This window comes from Lissotriton helveticus, chromosome 11, assembly GCF_964261635.1.
Source record: "Lissotriton helveticus chromosome 11, aLisHel1.1, whole genome shotgun sequence".
In the NCBI taxonomy this organism is placed as follows: Eukaryota; Metazoa; Chordata; class Amphibia; order Caudata; family Salamandridae; genus Lissotriton; species Lissotriton helveticus.
The window spans coordinates 1,010,239,097-1,010,258,600 of NC_136072.1; the positions used below are offsets into that span (position 1 = coordinate 1,010,239,097).

The 19,504-nt window shown below is 46.4% G+C and overlaps 1 protein-coding gene across 1 annotated transcript in view; it reads left to right on the forward strand.

The window, feature by feature from the left end:
• SART3 (spliceosome associated factor 3, U4/U6 recycling protein) overlaps positions 1–19,504 on the forward strand; it is a 542,493-nt gene that overhangs the window by 294,888 nt on the left and 228,101 nt on the right. Inside the window, exon 14 of the mRNA XM_078667411.1 lies at positions 6,575–6,651. Coding sequence (XP_078523537.1) covers positions 6,575–6,651 — 77 coding nt within the window. The remainder of the gene's footprint in view (positions 1–6,574; positions 6,652–19,504) is intronic.

Sequence of the window (19,504 nt, forward strand, 5' to 3'; positions counted from 1 at the left end):
CGCAGCTGCAGATATACTATTGTATTCAATCATTAGCATGGACATCCTTTACACTTTTCACTCCATCTTCTGCCACAATGGCGAAAAACAATCTGGGGATGGAGCCGATGCCCATGCGCACTGTAGTCCAGGGGAGGAGCCACCTATCTCAGGATACTTCGAAGACTCTTCCAGGACAACAATGTGCGATCATCCGGACCCAACACTAGGCGGCGATCTAATGCTAAGATATGAATGTTAGCAGCCCTACATGCCAAGAACAGATGCATACTGGTAAGTAGCATATTCATTTCCCCTACCTAAACGACTGACCATTGAAGTCAGACTTGCCACAGTCAGTCGTAAACCACTTCCAAATGAAGGCAAAGTTGTTTAACCTCTTTGTGTTCACAGTCAAAAAGTCGAAGACGTACCCGACTCCTTCTCAGGTTCTGAGTCTTCTTGCCTTCTTACTCTCCTGCATCCACTTGGTGGAATATGCCTGATGGTGTGTGCAGGCTCTGCAATAAAAATTAAAGTTCCAATTTGCACAGCTCTAAAGAAATATTATGGATGCCATCCAGAATTCAGAAGAGAGCTCATGATCTGCAGTGGTGGCTGCTCACTCACAGTTGGTCCAGCAACAGGCCTCTGTCCCATTCAGAGGTGGCTGATGCGTCACTGCTGGGGTGGGGTGCTCATCTGGGGTAGAAGGTCATCAAAGGACTCTGATCTCTGCTGGGTGCCCGTCTCATATCAATCTGTTGGAGGTGAGAGCCATTATTCAGGCGGTATAAGGCCCTCCTGCCCCTCAGTGGGAGGCTGTTGCAGGTTCTTAGGCAGAACCACTGCCTTGTGGTATTGCAACAAGCAGGGCAGAATAGAGTTCTTGGTCCTGTGCCAGGAAGTTCTTCCCCTCTGGAGTTGGCAGTAGGGCCAGGGCATTTCCCTGGTCTCAGTATCTTTGAATGCCAGGGTAGAAGAACTCAGCCGACGGCATCTGGCAGATCACAAAGTGAGTCTACATTCCTAGATGGCACAGGCCCTCTTCCAATAGTGCGATAAAACAGGACCTTACAGAGGGCACTATTAAAGGTTATTAGTTGGCCCTTTCTATGTTTGGCAGACCAACAGCCCATACGTATATCATGAAAGATTTAAACGAGGATGGTTGGTGATGCAATTTATTAAACATTTATCACACATTTCTTCCCCAACCATCTTTAATGCCACATTGGGGACCTTAACTTGGTCTTGACATTTCTCATGTGTACACCATTCAAGCCCATGACCCTAAAGATTGTGTACCTAATTACAATCACTTTGGCTCACCTCATGAGTGAACTTGAGGCACTGTTGATGCAACTGCCCTAGCCTACCATTTTTCCAGACAAAATGGTGCTGTAGACTTGAATGGACTTCTTGCCTAAAGAGGTGACACCCTTCCACGTTGGGCAATTGAGCACCTTGCCAGCATTCTTCGCCTCTTCTCACCCTTCGAGATAGGAGGCAAGGATTCATTGGCTGAACCCCAAATTAATTTTAAGGTTTTACATTAATCTACCAAGAAACATTGTGTGAATGGTCAGTTTTCGGTGGAGTGCAGAAGAGGACCCAATAGTAGTAGTGGTAGTAGGTGTTCTTTCTAAAGGGCAGCTATTACTCCATGGGAGTATCTTGGGACTGTGCAGAGATAAAAGGGAGGCACAGAAGAGGTGCTGCTATCACAGTAGCTGAAGAGTTAGATAAGAGAGAGGCAGAGTGAGTCCAAAGCTCCAAAAATCCGGGTTTTCAATAATTTTTTGAAATTGGTTTCTGATTGGCTATGAAGGAGATGCCAGGGGAGTGTATTATATGCTTTTACATCCTGGACGGTTACTGATCTCACACCTTTAGTTTTGTATCCGAACTGTGGGTTTTAGAAGATTGGCTGAGAATGATCTAAGATGGGGTGTAGTGACATAAGGTGTGAATCTAGATGTTAGGTATTTGGGTCCTGAAGCCCTGAAAGCTCTGAAAGTGTTGAAAAGTATCTTGTATAGTACTCTTTTATGGATAGGTAGCCAATACAGTAGTTTTAAAGCTGCAGCAGCTGAGGAGCGGAGTGGCAGTTTCAACACCAGGCAGGCTGCTGCATGTTGATCAGTCTGGAGCTTCTTGAAGATTATCTTGTTTGCACCTGCTTGAAGGCTATTGCAATAGTCCAATCTGGAGGGGATTAGGTCTGCTGTACCAGTTTTTCTTGCTGTTACGGGAAGAAGATCAAAAAACTTCAGAAATGTAATCAGCTAAAAACATTTCCCAGCCACTGAAAATGCTTGTGGGCGGAAAGATAGAGTTGAGTCCAATTTTACCCCAAGATTGTTAACTATCTCCACCGTGTTGGGTAGAGGTATTGGGCAGTTTACCAGCTACTGAGGGCGAGATTATTAGTTTTGCCTAGGAGCATAATTTCACTCTTTTGTGTATTACACTTCAGGTGGTTCCGCTTCATCCAATGTATAACCTCCGTTAGACAATGTTGGAAGTTCTCTTCCGCATTGCCAGGATGTTGTCTAAGGCTAAAATCAGCTGTGTATTGTTGGCATATGAGGTGGTTTAGATGTTGAATGATGATATCAATTCTATGAGATTTTCCATATAGACGTTAAACAACACTGCACTTAATATAGAAACCTGCAGTACACCTGTACACAAGGGTTTGACAGCTGACTGATAGTGACCGAGCGTGATTATTTGTTGGCTGCCTGTCAAAAAACTCTGCCTGGTGCTGATTCTTCACCCTGAAAACCAGGACTGTAAGTTATATACTTACCTGCAAAACCGTATTCTTGTTTTCCTCCTATAGGCTAACATTGCTGAACTGAAAATAGCACTGAGTCCACTTTTTAAACTGGAAAGTATTTCTTATGAGAAACGTTCTTAAATTGGTGTGGATCTCCTTTTTGAGTTGTGTGTCATTTATTAATCACTGCCTGAGTCCAAATGGCCCACCGGTCCTGTAAAAGTTCCCCATCACTTCTGAGTAAGAGTACACCGTGGGCTGACCCCTGCCGGACTCCGCCTCGGTGCATGCAGCCTCAACTTAAAGACTCCCTCTGACCGCGACCCGCCCAGTATGACTTTCGAACGCCTAAGGACATCCCTGCACCCAAAACCCCTGATCCTTTGACAGCGTGACCAACAATATCCCAACGTCACCTAGTATTTCTACTTACCTCGGCAGATGTTGATTTGCTCTGTCCGGCATCCTGACCCAAGTCTGCAGCCTTTCTTCAAAACCGATCTCCCCCATTGGTTTACATTGGGCGCCCGACACTGTGTTGGCACTCAGAACCCGGCTGCCCCTGTGCTGCTGAGGGTGTAAGTTTGGTGCTGCCTTGTGGCCCCCTCTGTGCTTACCTTCACTCCCGGAGACTTGGTTACCAAACCGTGTTACTCACATGGGAGCTGCACCTCTTCAATTACCCCCTTTCTGCATTGGATAACATTGGCGCCAGGTTCTGGATTTGAACCCTACACCCAGCCACATCTATGCCGCAGAAGGTGCAGATTTGCTCCTTACCTGAACCTTGCTTGGTGCTGATTTGTTGACCCTGAAAACCAAGACTGTAGGTTGTACTTATCTGCAAAACTGTATTCTTATTTTCTTCCCATAGGTTAACATTGCTGAAATGAAAATTGCAGAGTCCACTTTGAGTTGTGTGCCATATATTAATCTTTGTGTGTATAACAAATGTCTTACCCTCCTCTTTGTTAGGCCTAAGGCTGTTCGACACCACTACCACTGCTCTTTGGGTTTAAATTGACCCCTGTACACTTCTGGGGGAATGTCTGGATTCTTGATATTACCACTTAGTGGTATATCATATAAAGAGCCAACTTCCTAAATTCTGTCCTATTGCTTTTGTCATGTACTGACTTTTGTGCTAGAAATGTCGGATTGACGTTTTCTCTAAATGTCCTGATTGATGATTGTTAAATTAACCTTATGGGGCAGACTTGAATTATTGATGTGTGTGTATGTGTTTTCGTTATATTGAATATCTCCTCAGGGTTATCCAATTGAAAGAGAACTATACATATTGAAACCAATAAGAGTGTAGATATTGAAACTTTTTGAGGTAATCATGGTCACGTACTAATATTCTTGAAAATGGCATGCCCTTTATTAGGTCTCGCCTGTCGATGCGCATCGAGCTTGCGAGCCTATTGCGGCTTATACAAGCTTTAACTAAGAAGCAAGGAATCGTGGCGATTCCTTGCAGTGCCCGTGACTTTTAAGCTCAATGCGCATGTGCATTGAGCTTAAAAGCGCGTGCACAGCCGCCCGCATTCCTCCGACACCTTTGAAGTGAAGCTTAGCTTCACTTCAAAGGCCCGGCTTCTTCACACCCACATGCCGCTCTCGCTCTCCCCGCTCCGCCCCCTCCCCTGCCCGCCGTGTGTTCAGCCGTCCAGCCAACCCGCAGTGCACACCGGCAGAAAGTCTGAGTTAATTGTGTGTGCCGCCTCCCTCACCCTCCCAGCTGCGGATACTTTGTTGCAGCTTTTTCCTTTCCCCACTTCCCCTGAACCCAACCCCCCCCCCCAATGGTTACAGAGTACATAGTTCTTTTTTTCAGTCTCCGTTGCCTCAAACTTTTTTTTATCGGAGGAGTCCGACAGGCTCAAGTACCCCTTTTAAGTACAACCTGTTACCCCCCTCCCCCCAAACACACTTTTGAAGCTCGGGGTACTGCCATCTCCCGATCTGCTGAACCCCAATGCCCTGCAGAGCCACATTTACCCTCTCGCAGCATGCCTACCTGGCCCAGAGAAGCTGCCCCCCAACTCTACTATTCCAGAAAGAAACATGTTAGCTGCAAGAATCATGTTTTTTTCTTGCGAGTCTCTGTATCTGTACCCTGCCTTCCGCGTCACGCTGCCTACGGGACCAGTCTCCTACAAGCTTCCTTTCGCGTGTTAGCATTAACTAGGGCGCTCCTACCTTGCACGCTCCTTAGTGAATATTCGCACCTGCGAGCTCCCCTTCTCCTGCACTCTATATGCAAACACGTTGCTATTGCAAGCTTCCTTTTGCTGGCACTCGCTGGTTGAAAGCTTTCCTGTTGCAAGCGTCATATTCCTTACACTCTGGTTGGCTGTTGCAAGTTTCACTTTGCTTGCCATCGCTGATTAAAAGCCTGGCTGCTGCAAGCTTGCATGCACCCTCTGGTCGAAAGCTTATGTGGGGCAGGTTTGCTTGCACTCTCCGATTGAAAGCGTGTCTGGTGCAAGCACTCTTGTTGAAAGCTTAGCTACTGAAAACTTCATTACTCCTGCGCTCTACCACTCACGTCCCTAATCTCGCTGCACAGTGGTGCCAGACTACTGCAAGCTTCCATCCACACGCAGGCTCTCCTGCACACCACTGTCCACCCCAACCCCTTGGTCGCAACACCCGATACTCCACTCGGGAGGATGGTGCTTTAAACGGACTCGGGGCGGCGACGAGCGCCTGCTCTGCCAGAGCCCTAGGACGCAGGCTGGCTGATGCTGAAGGTGGTGGGGGAAGAGCGGCGGGGAGGTGCCCCAGCCCCCACTAGTTTGAATGTGCACTGATATCGCCCTGGTTACTGCAGGCATCCAGAGAAGGGGGGTGTCACTCACAGCTCAGATTGCATCTGAGCTCGGAGGGCTGGCAGCCAGCCAGGGCCAGTGTATTTAAGAAAGACAGCCCAGGCTCTGCAGCCAGCAGTCTCTGCAGGAACTTTTCCAGGGGGAAGAGCGCCTCCGAGCACCTCGCTCCGCACTAGACACGTCCTGCTCTTATTTTCACAACAGCGATTTTTGCAAAGACGAGTGAATTTTTTTTCAACGACACATTTTCATTTTCGACTTATTTTTATTGGCCATTAACTCTGTGGTTTGCGCACTCTGTCAATTTCTTATATTCTCCCATTAGGCAAAGTAACATGTGCTGTGGGCTTACTTTTTTTATCACTTGTGTTTTTTGTTTCTCTCTCTCTCTCTCTCTCTCTCTCTCTCTCTCCTTCCCTTCCCTTCCCTTCCCTTCATTTACTCTCTCTCTCTCTCTCTCTCTCTCTCTCTCCTTCCCTTCCCTTCCCTTCCCTTCCCTTCCCTTCATTTACTCTATCTCCCCTTATTTCTCTCTCTCTTTGACTCCCCTTCATTCACTCTCTATCACCTTTATTCTTTTTCCTCTTGCTCTCTTTTCTCTCACTCATTCCCACACTTGACAGGACCAACAGTGGGCGCTTCTTACATACAGGTACAACAGAGCGCGCATCTCACACAGACAGGAACAGGGGCCACATCTCACACAGACAGGAACAGAGGATGCTTCTCACACAGACAGGAGCAACAGAGGGAGCATCTCACAGACAGGAACAACAGGGGGAGCATCTCACACAGGCAGGAACAGGGGGCACACACGCAACGCCACTCTCACACGCCACTCATCCACGCAACGCCACTCATCCACGCAACGCCACTCATCCACGCAACGCCACTCATCCATTTGCAAAACGAAAAAAGTTAAACTCTTCTATTGCGAGACCTATTGCATTTTCAATGCTTGTTTTTTCTTAAGGTTCCTTGGATGACTGGGATAATGCTGTCCAGAAAACAGAAGCAAGATTATCCCGCATAAATGAACAGAGAACAAAGGTAAGGTTTGTGTGAAATGCTTATATTTATCTTAAGAACACTGAACAGCTCATATGGCTTGCGAGTCCCGATTACATAATCACCCGCCTTTGTTTCTGTTTTACTATGGCTTCCCAATTCTGCTATGGTTTCTTTTTCTTCTGGTTCACTAATTTGAGGTAGTTATAGTCAGAATATGGTATGGTGAAAAGCCAGACTAAGCTGAAAGTAAGTAATTTAGTTTGCAAATATCATGGTTACTCTTTACTCTACAGTTGTAATTATTATAAACCACAGGTTTTAACTGGCACTGAACTTCTTTTGAAGTCAAATGGCAAGTAAAAATTCATTAAGCCTTCGGTGCTTCAAATATAAGCACAATTATAACTGTCTAGGGCAATGGCCTTTTTCCAGGGATTCATAAAATAACTTGTTTTTACAACTTCATCGATAATGGTTTGGCCTAAAGCAAAATCTATTTCTTTGAAATAGTTAAATAAAGACAAAAGATTTGATTACTTAGTTATGCTATTTTGGAAAAAGGGGGTGGTGATGGACAGAGCTTCTGAATGATGCAGAATACTCTTACCAAGTCAAGAGATCATGGTTTTAATCCATCACCTATTTTTTAGCTCATTGCACCATCCCAGCTCAGAACCTGGTTATATGCAAATTAGTCTGTTCCTGTCCCAGTGCATGATGGGAACAGGGCAAACCAAACTACCAAGCCAATTCTTATACTGGGAAGGAGACAAGCTTCCGGGGACCGGTTTCTGGCATCACAGCCTTCGTCGGCCCGGCTTGCTTGAATCCTGATGGTGCAATGAGCAAGGGACTCACGTCTGAGTATACCCACACACAAGCCGGGCTGACGAAGGCTGTGATGCCAGAAACCGGTCCCCGGAAGCTAGTTTCCTTCCCAGTATAAGAATTGGCTTGGTAGTTTGGTTTGCCCTGTTCCCATCATGCACTGGGACAGGAACAGACTAATTTGCATATAGCCAGGTTCTGAGCTGGGATGGTGCATTGAGCTAAAAAACGGTGATGGATTAAAACCATGATCTCTTGACTTGGTAAGAGTATTCTGCACCATTCAGAAACTCTGTCCATCACCACCCCCTTTTTCCAAAATTACTTAGTTATGCTATGTTATTTATTCTTATAGAGCGCACGGTTACCCTGGGGTGTCCTGGCGCTAAATGCTGATTGCCCCACTATTGGAACTTTCATAGATTCCCATGCTTTTGTATCATTCCCCGTCGTCGGAATGGGAGTCTCGATAACAAAAATACCATAGCAGTAGGTACAAAAGAGAAAGAAAAAGGCCTAGGCCTCATTCCCTTTTGTAGCATATCACCCTTTTTTTGTAAAAGAGACCAAACTTAGGCATCAGCCAATCAGAAGTGCCTCACCCCTTAGAACCCTCCTGAAGGAACCTCAGAGCCTCAGATTTTCTACCGCACGTTGTGCTTAGGGAATCTCCTTTGAGCTCTGCTCATTTCTACTCTATTCAAAGGATTTTCTTCAAATTTTCTTCAGAGTTTCTCAACAGGATTGTTTAAGGATGGCTGACAAGGATAAGAAGAAGGCCCTTTTCAAGCCCTGCTCCACCTGAGGCAAGAAAAGGTTGTTTGTGGAAGATAGGCATAAGGATTGTATCTATTGCCTTTATTCGGATCATAAAGCGGAGGACTGTAAGATTTGCCTCACTTTCTCTACTAAGACCCTCCGGGATCGTGCAGGTAGACTTTTGACCTGGCTTCAGAAACAGAAGGAGAGGAAACATGGAGTTTCCAGTGACAGTGAGGAGTCCTCATCAGCTGTGTCATCTAGAAGGTCAGTCAAGAGGGGTAGGGGTTCCCCTTCTCCTTCTAAGGAACATTCATCTAAGGCCTCAAAAAAGACCCCCAGAGAGTCTGAGAGCCTGGGTCCAAGCGAATCTCCTCACCACGGTGAAAAGGAGAGGGTAGGACCATCTACGCCTTCCAAGGGTGCGAAGACTGACCCAGCCTTCAAGAAACCCTCTTCCCAGTCTTCTGAGAGGAGTTCCAATTCCTCGACGTCGAAGGCGTCGACGGCGGAGTTTCCGTCGACGAAGAAATTGAAGACAAAATTGAAATTGGTTTCGTCGATGAGCTCGTCGACAGGAGATTCGTCGACGAAGGGATCGTCGTCGAAGAAGGAAGCGTCGACGGCAGGTTCATCAGCGTTGACGGGAGGTTTGCCGACAACGGTGTCATTTACGAAGGCGCCGACGAGTACCACAGCATCGCCGATAAGTGACAGCGTCGACGACGACTGGGTCGTCGACGAGAGCATCGACGACGACGACTTTAACGACGACGACAGCTGGATCGTCGACAGTTTCATCATCGACGACACCAATCTCGTCGACGAGTGTGCAACCATCGTTGACGGAACCGTCGACGATATTTTTTCATCTGAAAAAAGGATTACAATTTCAGTGACGAGAATAACGCCGGAGATGACATCTCCTAGGAGAGTGACCCCATTGCCACCAGCTTTGCTCTTGGAGGAAGGGGAGTCGGATGAGGATGACTAGGACTCTTATGGCTATGCCAATAGTCCCTCTCAACTTCTGGTCAAATGTCAAGAGACGGACTCTGAAGGGGGATATGATCAGGAGGATGGTGGACATCATCAGGCGGCCCAGTCACAACATTATTCTGGGCAGGATATGGTTACAGTACCATCTTCATTCCTACAGGACCTGCATAATATGCTGCAGGACTACAAGTCTAAAGCTACTAGGCCAATTCTGGTTCCGGCAGCGCCTGCAACGCCTGTCTTGGCTTCTGCCTCAACGGCTACTCCTGGATTACATGCTCAGGTGTCCCCTCAGCCTCAGACATCCTTTCCGCAAGATCCTTCCAGGCCGGCAGATGCCCATGATGATTCCTCGGATGAGGATCAAAATTCGAATCATGACTCTGTACATACGACTGAATGGGATGAATACATCATTCCAGATCCTTCATCTCCAGTCCCGGATCCAGTAGATTCCCCGCCAGCGGACATTGGAGGTTTCCATCAGCTGATGGAAAGGGCAGCTGGCAGGTTCAAATTGGCTATGCCTGCAGTAGCCACAGATTGTTTCTTGTACGACTTTAAGGAACCCCACAGGAAGACAACAAGATCCATACCTATAGTGGATCATCTGTGGAAGGAAGGCCTGAAGGCTATGAAGAACCCAGCGACGGTGGTCCCTGTGCTACCGCGTCTGGATAAAAAATACAGAGCACCTGACGATGGGCCGGCGGCCTTAACGGGCCATCCCAAACCAGATTCAGTTATTTCGCAGGCAGCGCAGAGGAAATCCCGCAACCCCTCTGCTCCCTTAACAACTCCTCCGGACAAGGAAGGGCGGAGATTGGATAATGCTGGGAAAAGATTCTCGTCGATGGCGAGTCTTCTGGTGCGAGCTGCCAATGCCCTGGTGATATTGGGCAGATACGACCGCCAACTTTGGTGTGATGTTGCTCCGTTCCTGGACCAGCTGCTTCCAGAATCAACATCAGAGGCAAAGAAGATCTTGCAAGAGGGAGAGGCGACGTCAATGGGGATCATTGACTGTGCCATGGACATTGCAACAACAGCGTTTTGTTCCTTGGCTGGGGCTGCAGTCCTCCGTCGCCAGGGGTGGCTGAAGTCTACCTGGTTTCGACCAGAGATTCAAAACAAAGTTCTGGATCTTCCCTTTGATGGGGAAGCACTATTTGGAAAGCTAATCGATGACAGTCTTCAGGAGATCAAGGACACGGAAACTGCCAGATCCTTGGGTACCCTTCAATAACGCAAGTCTCCTTTTAGGGGTTCCAGAGGCAGAGGTAATAACTACAGGGGATCCTATCAACAGCAGCGATATTCATCCACTGGCTCAGGTTCCCAGCAGTACCGCCAGCCTTATCAACAGAGACAAGGCCAATCTTCTAACTACTCTAGGCCTTACAATAAGGGGAAACAGGCTAGCCGAGGACAGGATACGTCCAAGCGCCAATAGCGGCCTCCTGGCTCTTTCTACTGGACCCTCCTCCAAGAAGTCATCAGTTGGAGGCAGGGTAACCAAATACCTTCAGAACTAGTCCAAAATAACATCGGACTGTTGGGTGCTCAACATCATTCGGAAAGGACATACCTTGGAATTTTCGCAAGTCCCTCCACCCAGGCCCCCTGCAGCCATTCCATCGAAACTCCTGCGGCTCGAAGTCCAACAGATGCTCCGGAAGGAAGCGATAGAGCCGGTCCCCTCCAATCAAAAGGGCAGGGATTCTATTCCAGGTTTTTCCTGGTAAAGAAGACGCTGGAGAAATGGCGCCCCATTTTAGATCTCAGGGAGCTCAACACCTATCTCATCTCCCTGTCCTTCCGGATGGTCTCTCTCCAAGACATCTTACGGCTCATCAGTCCGGGGGATTTCATGGCCACGCTCGATCTCGAGGACGCGTACTTCCATGTCCCGATTCACCCAGCACACAGAAGGTTTCTACGATTCACAGTAGCCAAGAGCCACTTTCAATTCAGGGTTTTACCCTTTGGTCTGCGCTCAGCCCCGAGGATTTTCACAAAGGTGCTGGCGCCTGTAGCGGCATTCCTACGAAGGAACCATTTTCAAGTCTTCCCCTACCTGGACGATTGGTTGCTGAAGGCCCCGTCCAGGGACGCAGCGCTGGACGCTGTTCGGGCCTGTACAAACTTGTTTCAAAATCTCGGACTCACTGTAAACGAGGAAAAGTCATCCCTAGTCCCGTCCAGAAAAGCGCGTTTCTTGGGAGCCATCCTGGATTCAAAGCTCTCGAAAGCCTTTCCGACCCTGGAATGGAGGAAGAAACTACAAACCTTGGCTCAGGACTTACAAGGAAGAAGGTGTCTTTCAGTACGCCGCTACAAATCTCTGCTGGGGGTAACTTCATCATGTATTCCCCTGATTCCTCACTGCAGACTGAGGATGCGTCCTCTGCAGGAGCAACTAGACAACCAATGGAAACCGGTTCACGGATCGTTCGAGGACAAGGTGACCGTCACTCCAATAATGAGGGAAGCGGCCTTATGGTGGGCAGATCAAGACAACTTGTCCCAAGGTCTATACTTCGTAAACGACCCGTCTCCTCAAGTAGTAACAACGGACGCGTCATTGGAGGGTTGAGGAGCAGTGACGCAAGACCTACATGTCAGCGGTCATTGGTCTCCTCAGGAGCAACGGCTCCACATCAACCTTTTGGAGCTCAGAGCAATAAGACTGGCTCTGCAAGCTTTTCTTCCCCGCTTAGGAGGTTCGCAAGTGCTTATCAGGACGGACAACACCACGGCCATGCACTACGTGAACAAGGAAGGAGGAACCAGGTCTCGTCTGTTGTCGCAGGAAGCTCAACAGATCTGGCAATGGGCGATACTTCACGGAATATCGCTAAAGGCGGAATACTTGCCAGGAGTTCTAAACGAGAACGCCGACCGACTGAGCAGGTCATCCTCAGTCAGCCACGAGTGGGAGTTGAACCAGCAAGTTCTGGAAGAGGTCTTCAACCAGTGGGGCAGACCGGAGGTGGATCTCTTTGCCACACCGACCAACAAGAAATGCCGGTCTTACGGAAGCAGATTTCACCACCGAGGGTCATTGGGGAATGCGCTTTCGATAACCTGGTCAAGGACATTTGTCTACGCCTTTCCCCCCATCCCTCTGATCCCGCAGCTCATCAGGAAGATCAAAGTGGAGCCGTGCAGGATGATCTTGATAGCCCCTGCTTAGCCGAGACAATTCTGGTACACGGAACTCAATCTGTTGTCGTTCGTTCCTCCTCTTCCTTTGAGGACTATACCAGATCTCCTCACAATGTCCGAAGGACCGGTTTGGCACCCAGATCCACAGTCATTACACCTGACAGCATGGCTCCTGAGTAGCCAGAGTTTATGAATCTCCCCATCTCAAGCGAACTTAAGGAGGTCCTCTCTCAGGCAAGGGCTCCTTCAACGAACAGGACTTACCGTCTTAAATGGAAAAGATTTTGTATGTGGTGTAGGAGAGAAAAAATTGACCCCTTTACTTCCAAGCCTCATCAGCTCCTACCTTATCTGCTGTCCCTGGCTAAGTCGGGACTAGCCCATTCGTCAATTAAAGTTCATTTGGCGGCCATTTCGAGATACAGAAGGTCTGGGTCCGGACCTTCCTTGTGGTCTTCCAGGATTGTCACACAATTTCTTAAGGGCTTGTTCAGAGTCTATCCACCAGTGAGGCCTCCACCTCCTACTTGGCATCTAAATCTAGTCCTTTCCCAGCTTATGAAAGGCCCATTCGAACCAATTCATCGTTCTGACATGAAGTTCCTTTCATGGAAATAGGCTCTCCTCCTCGCTCTCGCATCGGCTAGACGTGTTGGAGAGTTGCAGGCCCTTACTATCCAGGAGCCTTTCCTACAATTTAAAAGGAACACTGTAATCTTGAGGACTAACCCTAGGGTTATGCCCAAGTTACCCTCGGACTTCCACTTGAACAAGCCGGTTATTCTGAAAGCGTTCTTTCCTCAACCGGCTACACCAGCTGAAAATACACTTCATTCTTTGGATGTACAAAGGTGGTTAAAATTCTACTTCGATCGCACTAAGGAATTTCGGAAGTCCTCTTAATTGTTTGTTGCCTTTGGTGGTCCAAGCAAAGGTCTCCTGCTATCCAAACAGGGGAGATCAAGATGGATCACAAGTGCCATTCTGCATTGCCACACTGCGGCAGGGAAACCTCTGACAGGCAGGATTCGTGCACATTCCACAAGATCAGTGGCGTCTTCAACGGCACTCTTTGCGGGGGTACAGATTAAAGACATTTGCAGAGCTGATACCTGGAGCAGCGTTCACACCTTTACTAAGCACTACTGCTTGGAGTCCTTACAGCAAGAGGATGCGGCAGTGGGCCAAGCTGTCCTGAGGAACCTCTTCCAATAATTGGTGAGCTTTCCTTTCTATCCCACCGTCCGTTGTTACACATTTTGTATCTTTGTCATGTTGGCTATTGCAATGTATTTATGACACAAAATGTGGTTTTTTATTGCTAACTGCTTGCTACTCTGATACAAAAGCATGGGAATCTATGAAAGTTCCAATACTGGGGCAGGAAAACAAGTTACTTACCTGTAACTTTGGTTCCCCATTATTGGTAACTTGCATAGATTCCCATGCGCCCACCCACCTTCCCGAGGAAAGCTCAGCCTACAACAGATATGGTGACTGATACACAACGGCTACGAAAATCTGAGGCTCTGAGGTTCCTTCAGGAGGGTTCTAAGGGGTGAGGCACTTCTGATTGGCTGATGCCTAAGTTTGGTCTCTTTTACAAAAAGAGGGTGATATGCTACAAAAGGGAATGAGGCCTAGGCCTTTTTCTTTCTTTTTTGTACCTACTGCTATGGTATTTTTGTTACCGAGACTCCCAATCCGACGACGGGGAATGATAGAAAAGCATGGGAATCTATGAAAGTTACCAATACTGGGGAACCAAAGTTACAGGTAAGTAACTTGTTTTCTTGCCTGGGAAGCAGGATTTGTATTATTGAGAAAACCCTTACGAAAAGACAGGAAGACCGGAGTATTTCTAAGCCTGAAAGGCAGCTCGTTCCAGGCTCTGGAAGCACAGACAATAAAGCCTCTGCGTCCCCAGTTGGATTTTTTAAAGGAGGCCACTTGCACTTGCTTAGCACCTGTAGATCTTAAGTTCCTACCGGGAACATACCATTGTAGCTTAGAACTGAGAAACTCTGGACCTATTCCGTTAACTGCCTTAAAGACAATGCAGAGAGCTTTAAAGCGAGTTCTTAGTCTTACTGGGAGCCAGTGCAGTTTTTTCAATTCGCTTCTAACAGAAACAAACTTGGGAATTTCAGTCAGCATTCTTGCCGCTGCATTCTGGACCTGTTGAAGCCTATTCAGGTGTTGTTTTTGCGCATTGAGGTAGAGGCAATTACAATAGTCCAGGCGTGAGAATATAAGGGCTGTTACGACTGTCCTCAGATTGTTCTGAGTAAGGAAAGCCTTGATTTTCCTAATTATCCTTAGAACCATGTAGCAAGCTGAGGACACCATACTTACCTGGTCTCCACAGTAAGCTTAGTGTCCACCAGAACCCCCAAATTCTTAACTTTCCTAACTGGTTCTGGGCATTTGCCAAGGTCCTCTGGCCACCACTCTGGAGTCCAAACCTGTGGATTGTTACCAAATTTCAGGACCTCGGTCTTAGAAGAATTTAATTTTAGGAAGTTGGAGGACATCCAGGTCGAAATTGCACTCATGCATTCATAAAAATGAGTCCCGGCCTCCTTCTCAGCTCCCTCTGTCAGCGATAGCACAATCTTGAGTGTCATCTGCGTAAGAGGTGAGCTGGAAGCCAAAGGACCTATTTACTTCCGCCAATGGTGCCACATAAATATTAAATAAGGTGGGACTAAGTGAAGAACCCTGTGGCACCCCGCATGGGAGTGTGAAAGGTTCTGAGGCCATCCTATCAAAGACAACGGTCTGCAACCTGTTGGATAGAAAGGATTGTATGAGTTTCCATGCCGACCCTTTGACACCAACTTCCGACAACCGGTCCATCAATATTTCGTGATGGACCGCGTCGAAAGCCGCTGATATGTCCAGTAGAACAAGTACAGCATTTCCTACTCTTTCCACCGCTTCTCGAATTTCCTCTGTAGATTTTAACAGAGCCAACTCCGTGCTATTATAGGCTCTGAAACCATATTGTGATATGTCCAGAGAATTATTAAGATGGATAAAAGCACTGAGTTGGGTATTCATGACCTTTTCCAATATCTTGGCCGGGAAAGGAAGCGTGGAAATCGGTCTGTAATTATTGGGGTCTTTAGGGTCCAAATTATTCTTCTTTAATAGGGGAAGGACAGAGGCTTTTTCCATACATTTGGGAATACACATGCGGTCATGATGGCATTCAGCAATTGGGTTAATGCTGTGCTTATGGTTTCAGGGATTTGTTTAATTATCCATACCGGACAGGGGTCGCTGGGTGCTCCTGATTTGATCATATTAAGTGTTCTAAGCGTATCTTTCCTCTCCAAGGGAGTGAACATATTAAATGACAGTAAGGATCCGCAGTCTCCCGTGTCCATTACTTTAGGGCTAGTTTGACTTTTTATGGTCGTATTGGAAAACGATGAAAAAATGTTATCGATTTTTTTGTTTAAAGAAACCTGCTATTTTATTGCAGAGTTCAGGGTGGCCATGATTTTTAGCAATAGTTGGACTAGATAATTTAATACTGGTTTTAAAAAGTTCTTCGGCATCAGATTTAGCCAACTCAATTTGCCTTGAGTAATAATCCTTTTTTACTGCTAACAATAGATCTTTGTAGTCTGTGATGCAGATTTTATATTTTATCTTAGTATCTTCATCATAATGTTTGCGCCATACCCTTTCAGATTGTTTACAAGCCAATTTCTTGGATTTAAGTTCATCTGAATACCAAGGGGCAGTAGGTAAGGCTCGTTTGGGGATCCATTTTTTCGTAGGAATTAATGCATCACTGGCCAGCCAATTATTGTACTTCTCAGTCGCCTCATCCACATCGGGGGGAAGATTCACCAATGAGTTTAAGAGAAAGTTTTCAAAATTCACAATGTCTAGTTTTGCCCAGGCCCTGGTGGCAGTCTCTTGAATCGGTTTTATAGTAGTTGGGTGAACCAAGTAGTTGTTCAATTCGAACTGAATGGCACAGAGGTCTGACCACAGAACCGGGAAAACTGAAATGTTCCCTATGTCATCACTATTAGAGTAAGTGCCATCCAGCGTATAGCCTTTCTCATGAGTGGAAGGCTCCACCAGTTGTGTGAGGCCTCCAGCCTCCATAATTTGTTCTAACCGGATTGTATCGGGATTAATGGAATCTTCAAGGTGAAAGTTAAAATCACCCAACACTGAATAGGATTCTAAGCTCATTCCTTCTTCGATTAGTGACCCCACAGAGTCTAGAAACCCACCTTTAGAACCTAGTGGGCGATATACTAGTATGCCCCTAAAAGTTCTACGATTATCAGAATAAATATTAAACGCTAAAGCCTCACAACTCAAATTAGAAACGGGGACCGAGTTCAGTGAGAGCGACTCGTGATAAATAATTGCAAGTCCTCCTTCTAATGGGCAGCTACTGAATGATCAGTTAGTAACAAAGCTTGTTTTAATGGAACATTGCTAAATGCATGCTCAGTGGTTTGTAAACATCAAAATAATTCTGATCTGTTTATTGAATATTACCTAGATTTACTTTTGTATTTTGGAAACCTAAAAAAAGAATATGTACGGAAAGTAAATATGCAGATGCTCTGCAGATTTTCGCGTTGGCAAATTGACAATTGTAATTTTTCTAGAAGTACAGTTTCCAAGCCTACTTCTGTAAATCTGGAATTTGTGTGCACCAATTTAAGGACATATACCTGCGGAATTTGTGTGCACCAATTTAAGAACATATACCTGCGGATGCACTTTTGTGCCTTTATTTAGAAAGTTGGCCTTAATTTATTTTGATGTTGCCCAGATTGGTTTTTACATTGTATTGCATTATTAATCTCTTTGGAAATGTTGGTATACATCAAATACGTTTTGCAAAAAGATGCCTCATGGGAATGGTTCCGAAAATTGCAGTATTGTTTATCAAAACTTTTTTGTTTTTGCAAGTTAAATATTTTTTTTGTTCATTTTAGTTTAAAAGCAGGCAGCCACCAATCTTGCTTTCAGGCTCCTGCATATGCATATATTCTTGGAGCGTTATAAGTTGCCTAAAATAATTCAAACTTTGCAGTTGGGTTTACACTTTATTTTATACCGGAACCAATGCCAGTAATGTAAGCTGATCTCACAGCGAAGTGCATTTCCTTTAGACCACTGACTCTTATAAGAAAGACCTTGCATAAGTGAACCATACATATATGTTTGAACATCTTAAATATATGGATACAAGTGTAACAGAGGCGGCAGACAATGCTCTTTGACAGATCCATAACGCAGTATAGCAAACTGGCAGCCAAAGGATTTGTGCTGCAGGGGTTTGGCCCCACTGGCCACAATAAACAGGAGTTCTTGTTGTCCTTAACTCCAAACAATATCTTGGGCTCCCTACACCCCAACCCAGTCCAGTATTGGTGTAATAAAGCAAACAAAATATCTAGCCCTCTCAAACTTCATAAAGAGCTATTTCAAGTATACATTATCGTAGGACCTAGCCAGTAGCACCTCCCTCTGATTTTGGTCCTTTTATCAGCTCAGATGCTACAATTATGATGCAAGATGATACATTCCTAAATTGGGTAGTATAAGGGAATGGGGTGTATTATATAGCGTGGTAGTGCAACCTCACTGTGTAATACACATGCCTAATGTAGGAAGCTGGCTTGCTATGCAGTGTACCAAAATGAGGTCAACTATATAAATGGTCCAGACCACCATTATAGGTTTACAGGGCTTAAATTAATAATCCCAAAGGCTCTCTTTTGTGGTAGTGTGGGTGAGTAGTTTAGGCTTATCAAAGGGTAGTGTTAAGCATTTTTTGTGCACACACACACACACAGTCAATAAATGGGACACACACTGAAGAAGAAACTTATTTTTTAAAAATATTTTTTAATTGAATTTTCAGCCAATACAAAACAATAAGCATGTCACATTTGGTCACAGTCATGCGAAGACAGTTATATATGATCCACATCATAAGACATATCACCTTCTCCCTTCCTTCTGCCGGGCAGAGCTGCGGTCTCCTAACAAGTATCACTGCTAGCAAGGTCCTTCCCATATCCCTCGTCTGTCTGAGAGACCGTTCAATGGTCCCCCTGTCAGAAACACAGTCTGGCCCGAAAGCTGTGATTGGCTAGTCAACTCCCAGCCCTCCATCCATTCCTTAATATTTTCTCCATTTTCCCCACACCTTACGGATCTTCCGTGGGCAACCTCTCGCTTTGTATGTAACTCTTTCTGCCGCCATATACATGTCCATCCCCCTCTTCCATTCCCCCAGCTGGGGAGGCAGCGTCACCCCCCAGGCGCGGGCCACGTCTCATTTCGCTACCACCAGTGCCAGTAGTGCAAAGATAAGCTGGGGGCTCCCCAGATCAACATCCCCGGGTATGCCCAATAATATAAATTTTGGGTCTAGGGGTAATGTTCCTCCCAATACTTTACTCAGTTCTCCCAGGACGTGTACCCAGTATGTATGGATGACTGGGCAGTCCCAGATAGTATGGTAGAAGTCCCCCTGTGGCTGTCTGCATCTCAGGCAACGTGGTTCGCTAGCTCGGCCCATGCGATCGAGTCGGGCCCTATCGTAATACACTCTGTGCAATATCTTGTATTGGATGAGTCGAAGGTGAGATTTAATTGCCTCTTCTCTGTGGTGCATCAGGGCTGCCTCCCAGTCAACTATTTATAGTGTGCCCAGGTTCTGTTCCCACATTTCCCTCAACTTCCCCAGTCTGTCTGGCATGTTATTGTTCAGGGTCCTGTATGTTAGGGAGACTGCCTTATGGGATATCTGTTCCTGCAGTATCGTCCCTCCAGCGGGGCCTAGTCCGGTAGGGCAGAGGAGAGCAAACTTTTGGCTGTCCAGGCATGTCTCAGCTGCGCATATTTAAACATTTGGGTAGTGTGTAAACCAAACTCTGTTGCTAGTGTCTTAACAGTTTTGAGTTCTGCCTTAGCCACTACATCGCCAATATTAGAGATGCCGATGGCATCCCAACCCCCAAAACCCCTAAGTTTGTAGAGCTCCTTTAACCAGGTGCAATGCCAGAGCGGTGTCTGCTTTGTTAGTTTGTGAGCCCAGTCTATTACCTTAGTCGCTCTGTCCCATACTTCCAATATTACTTGT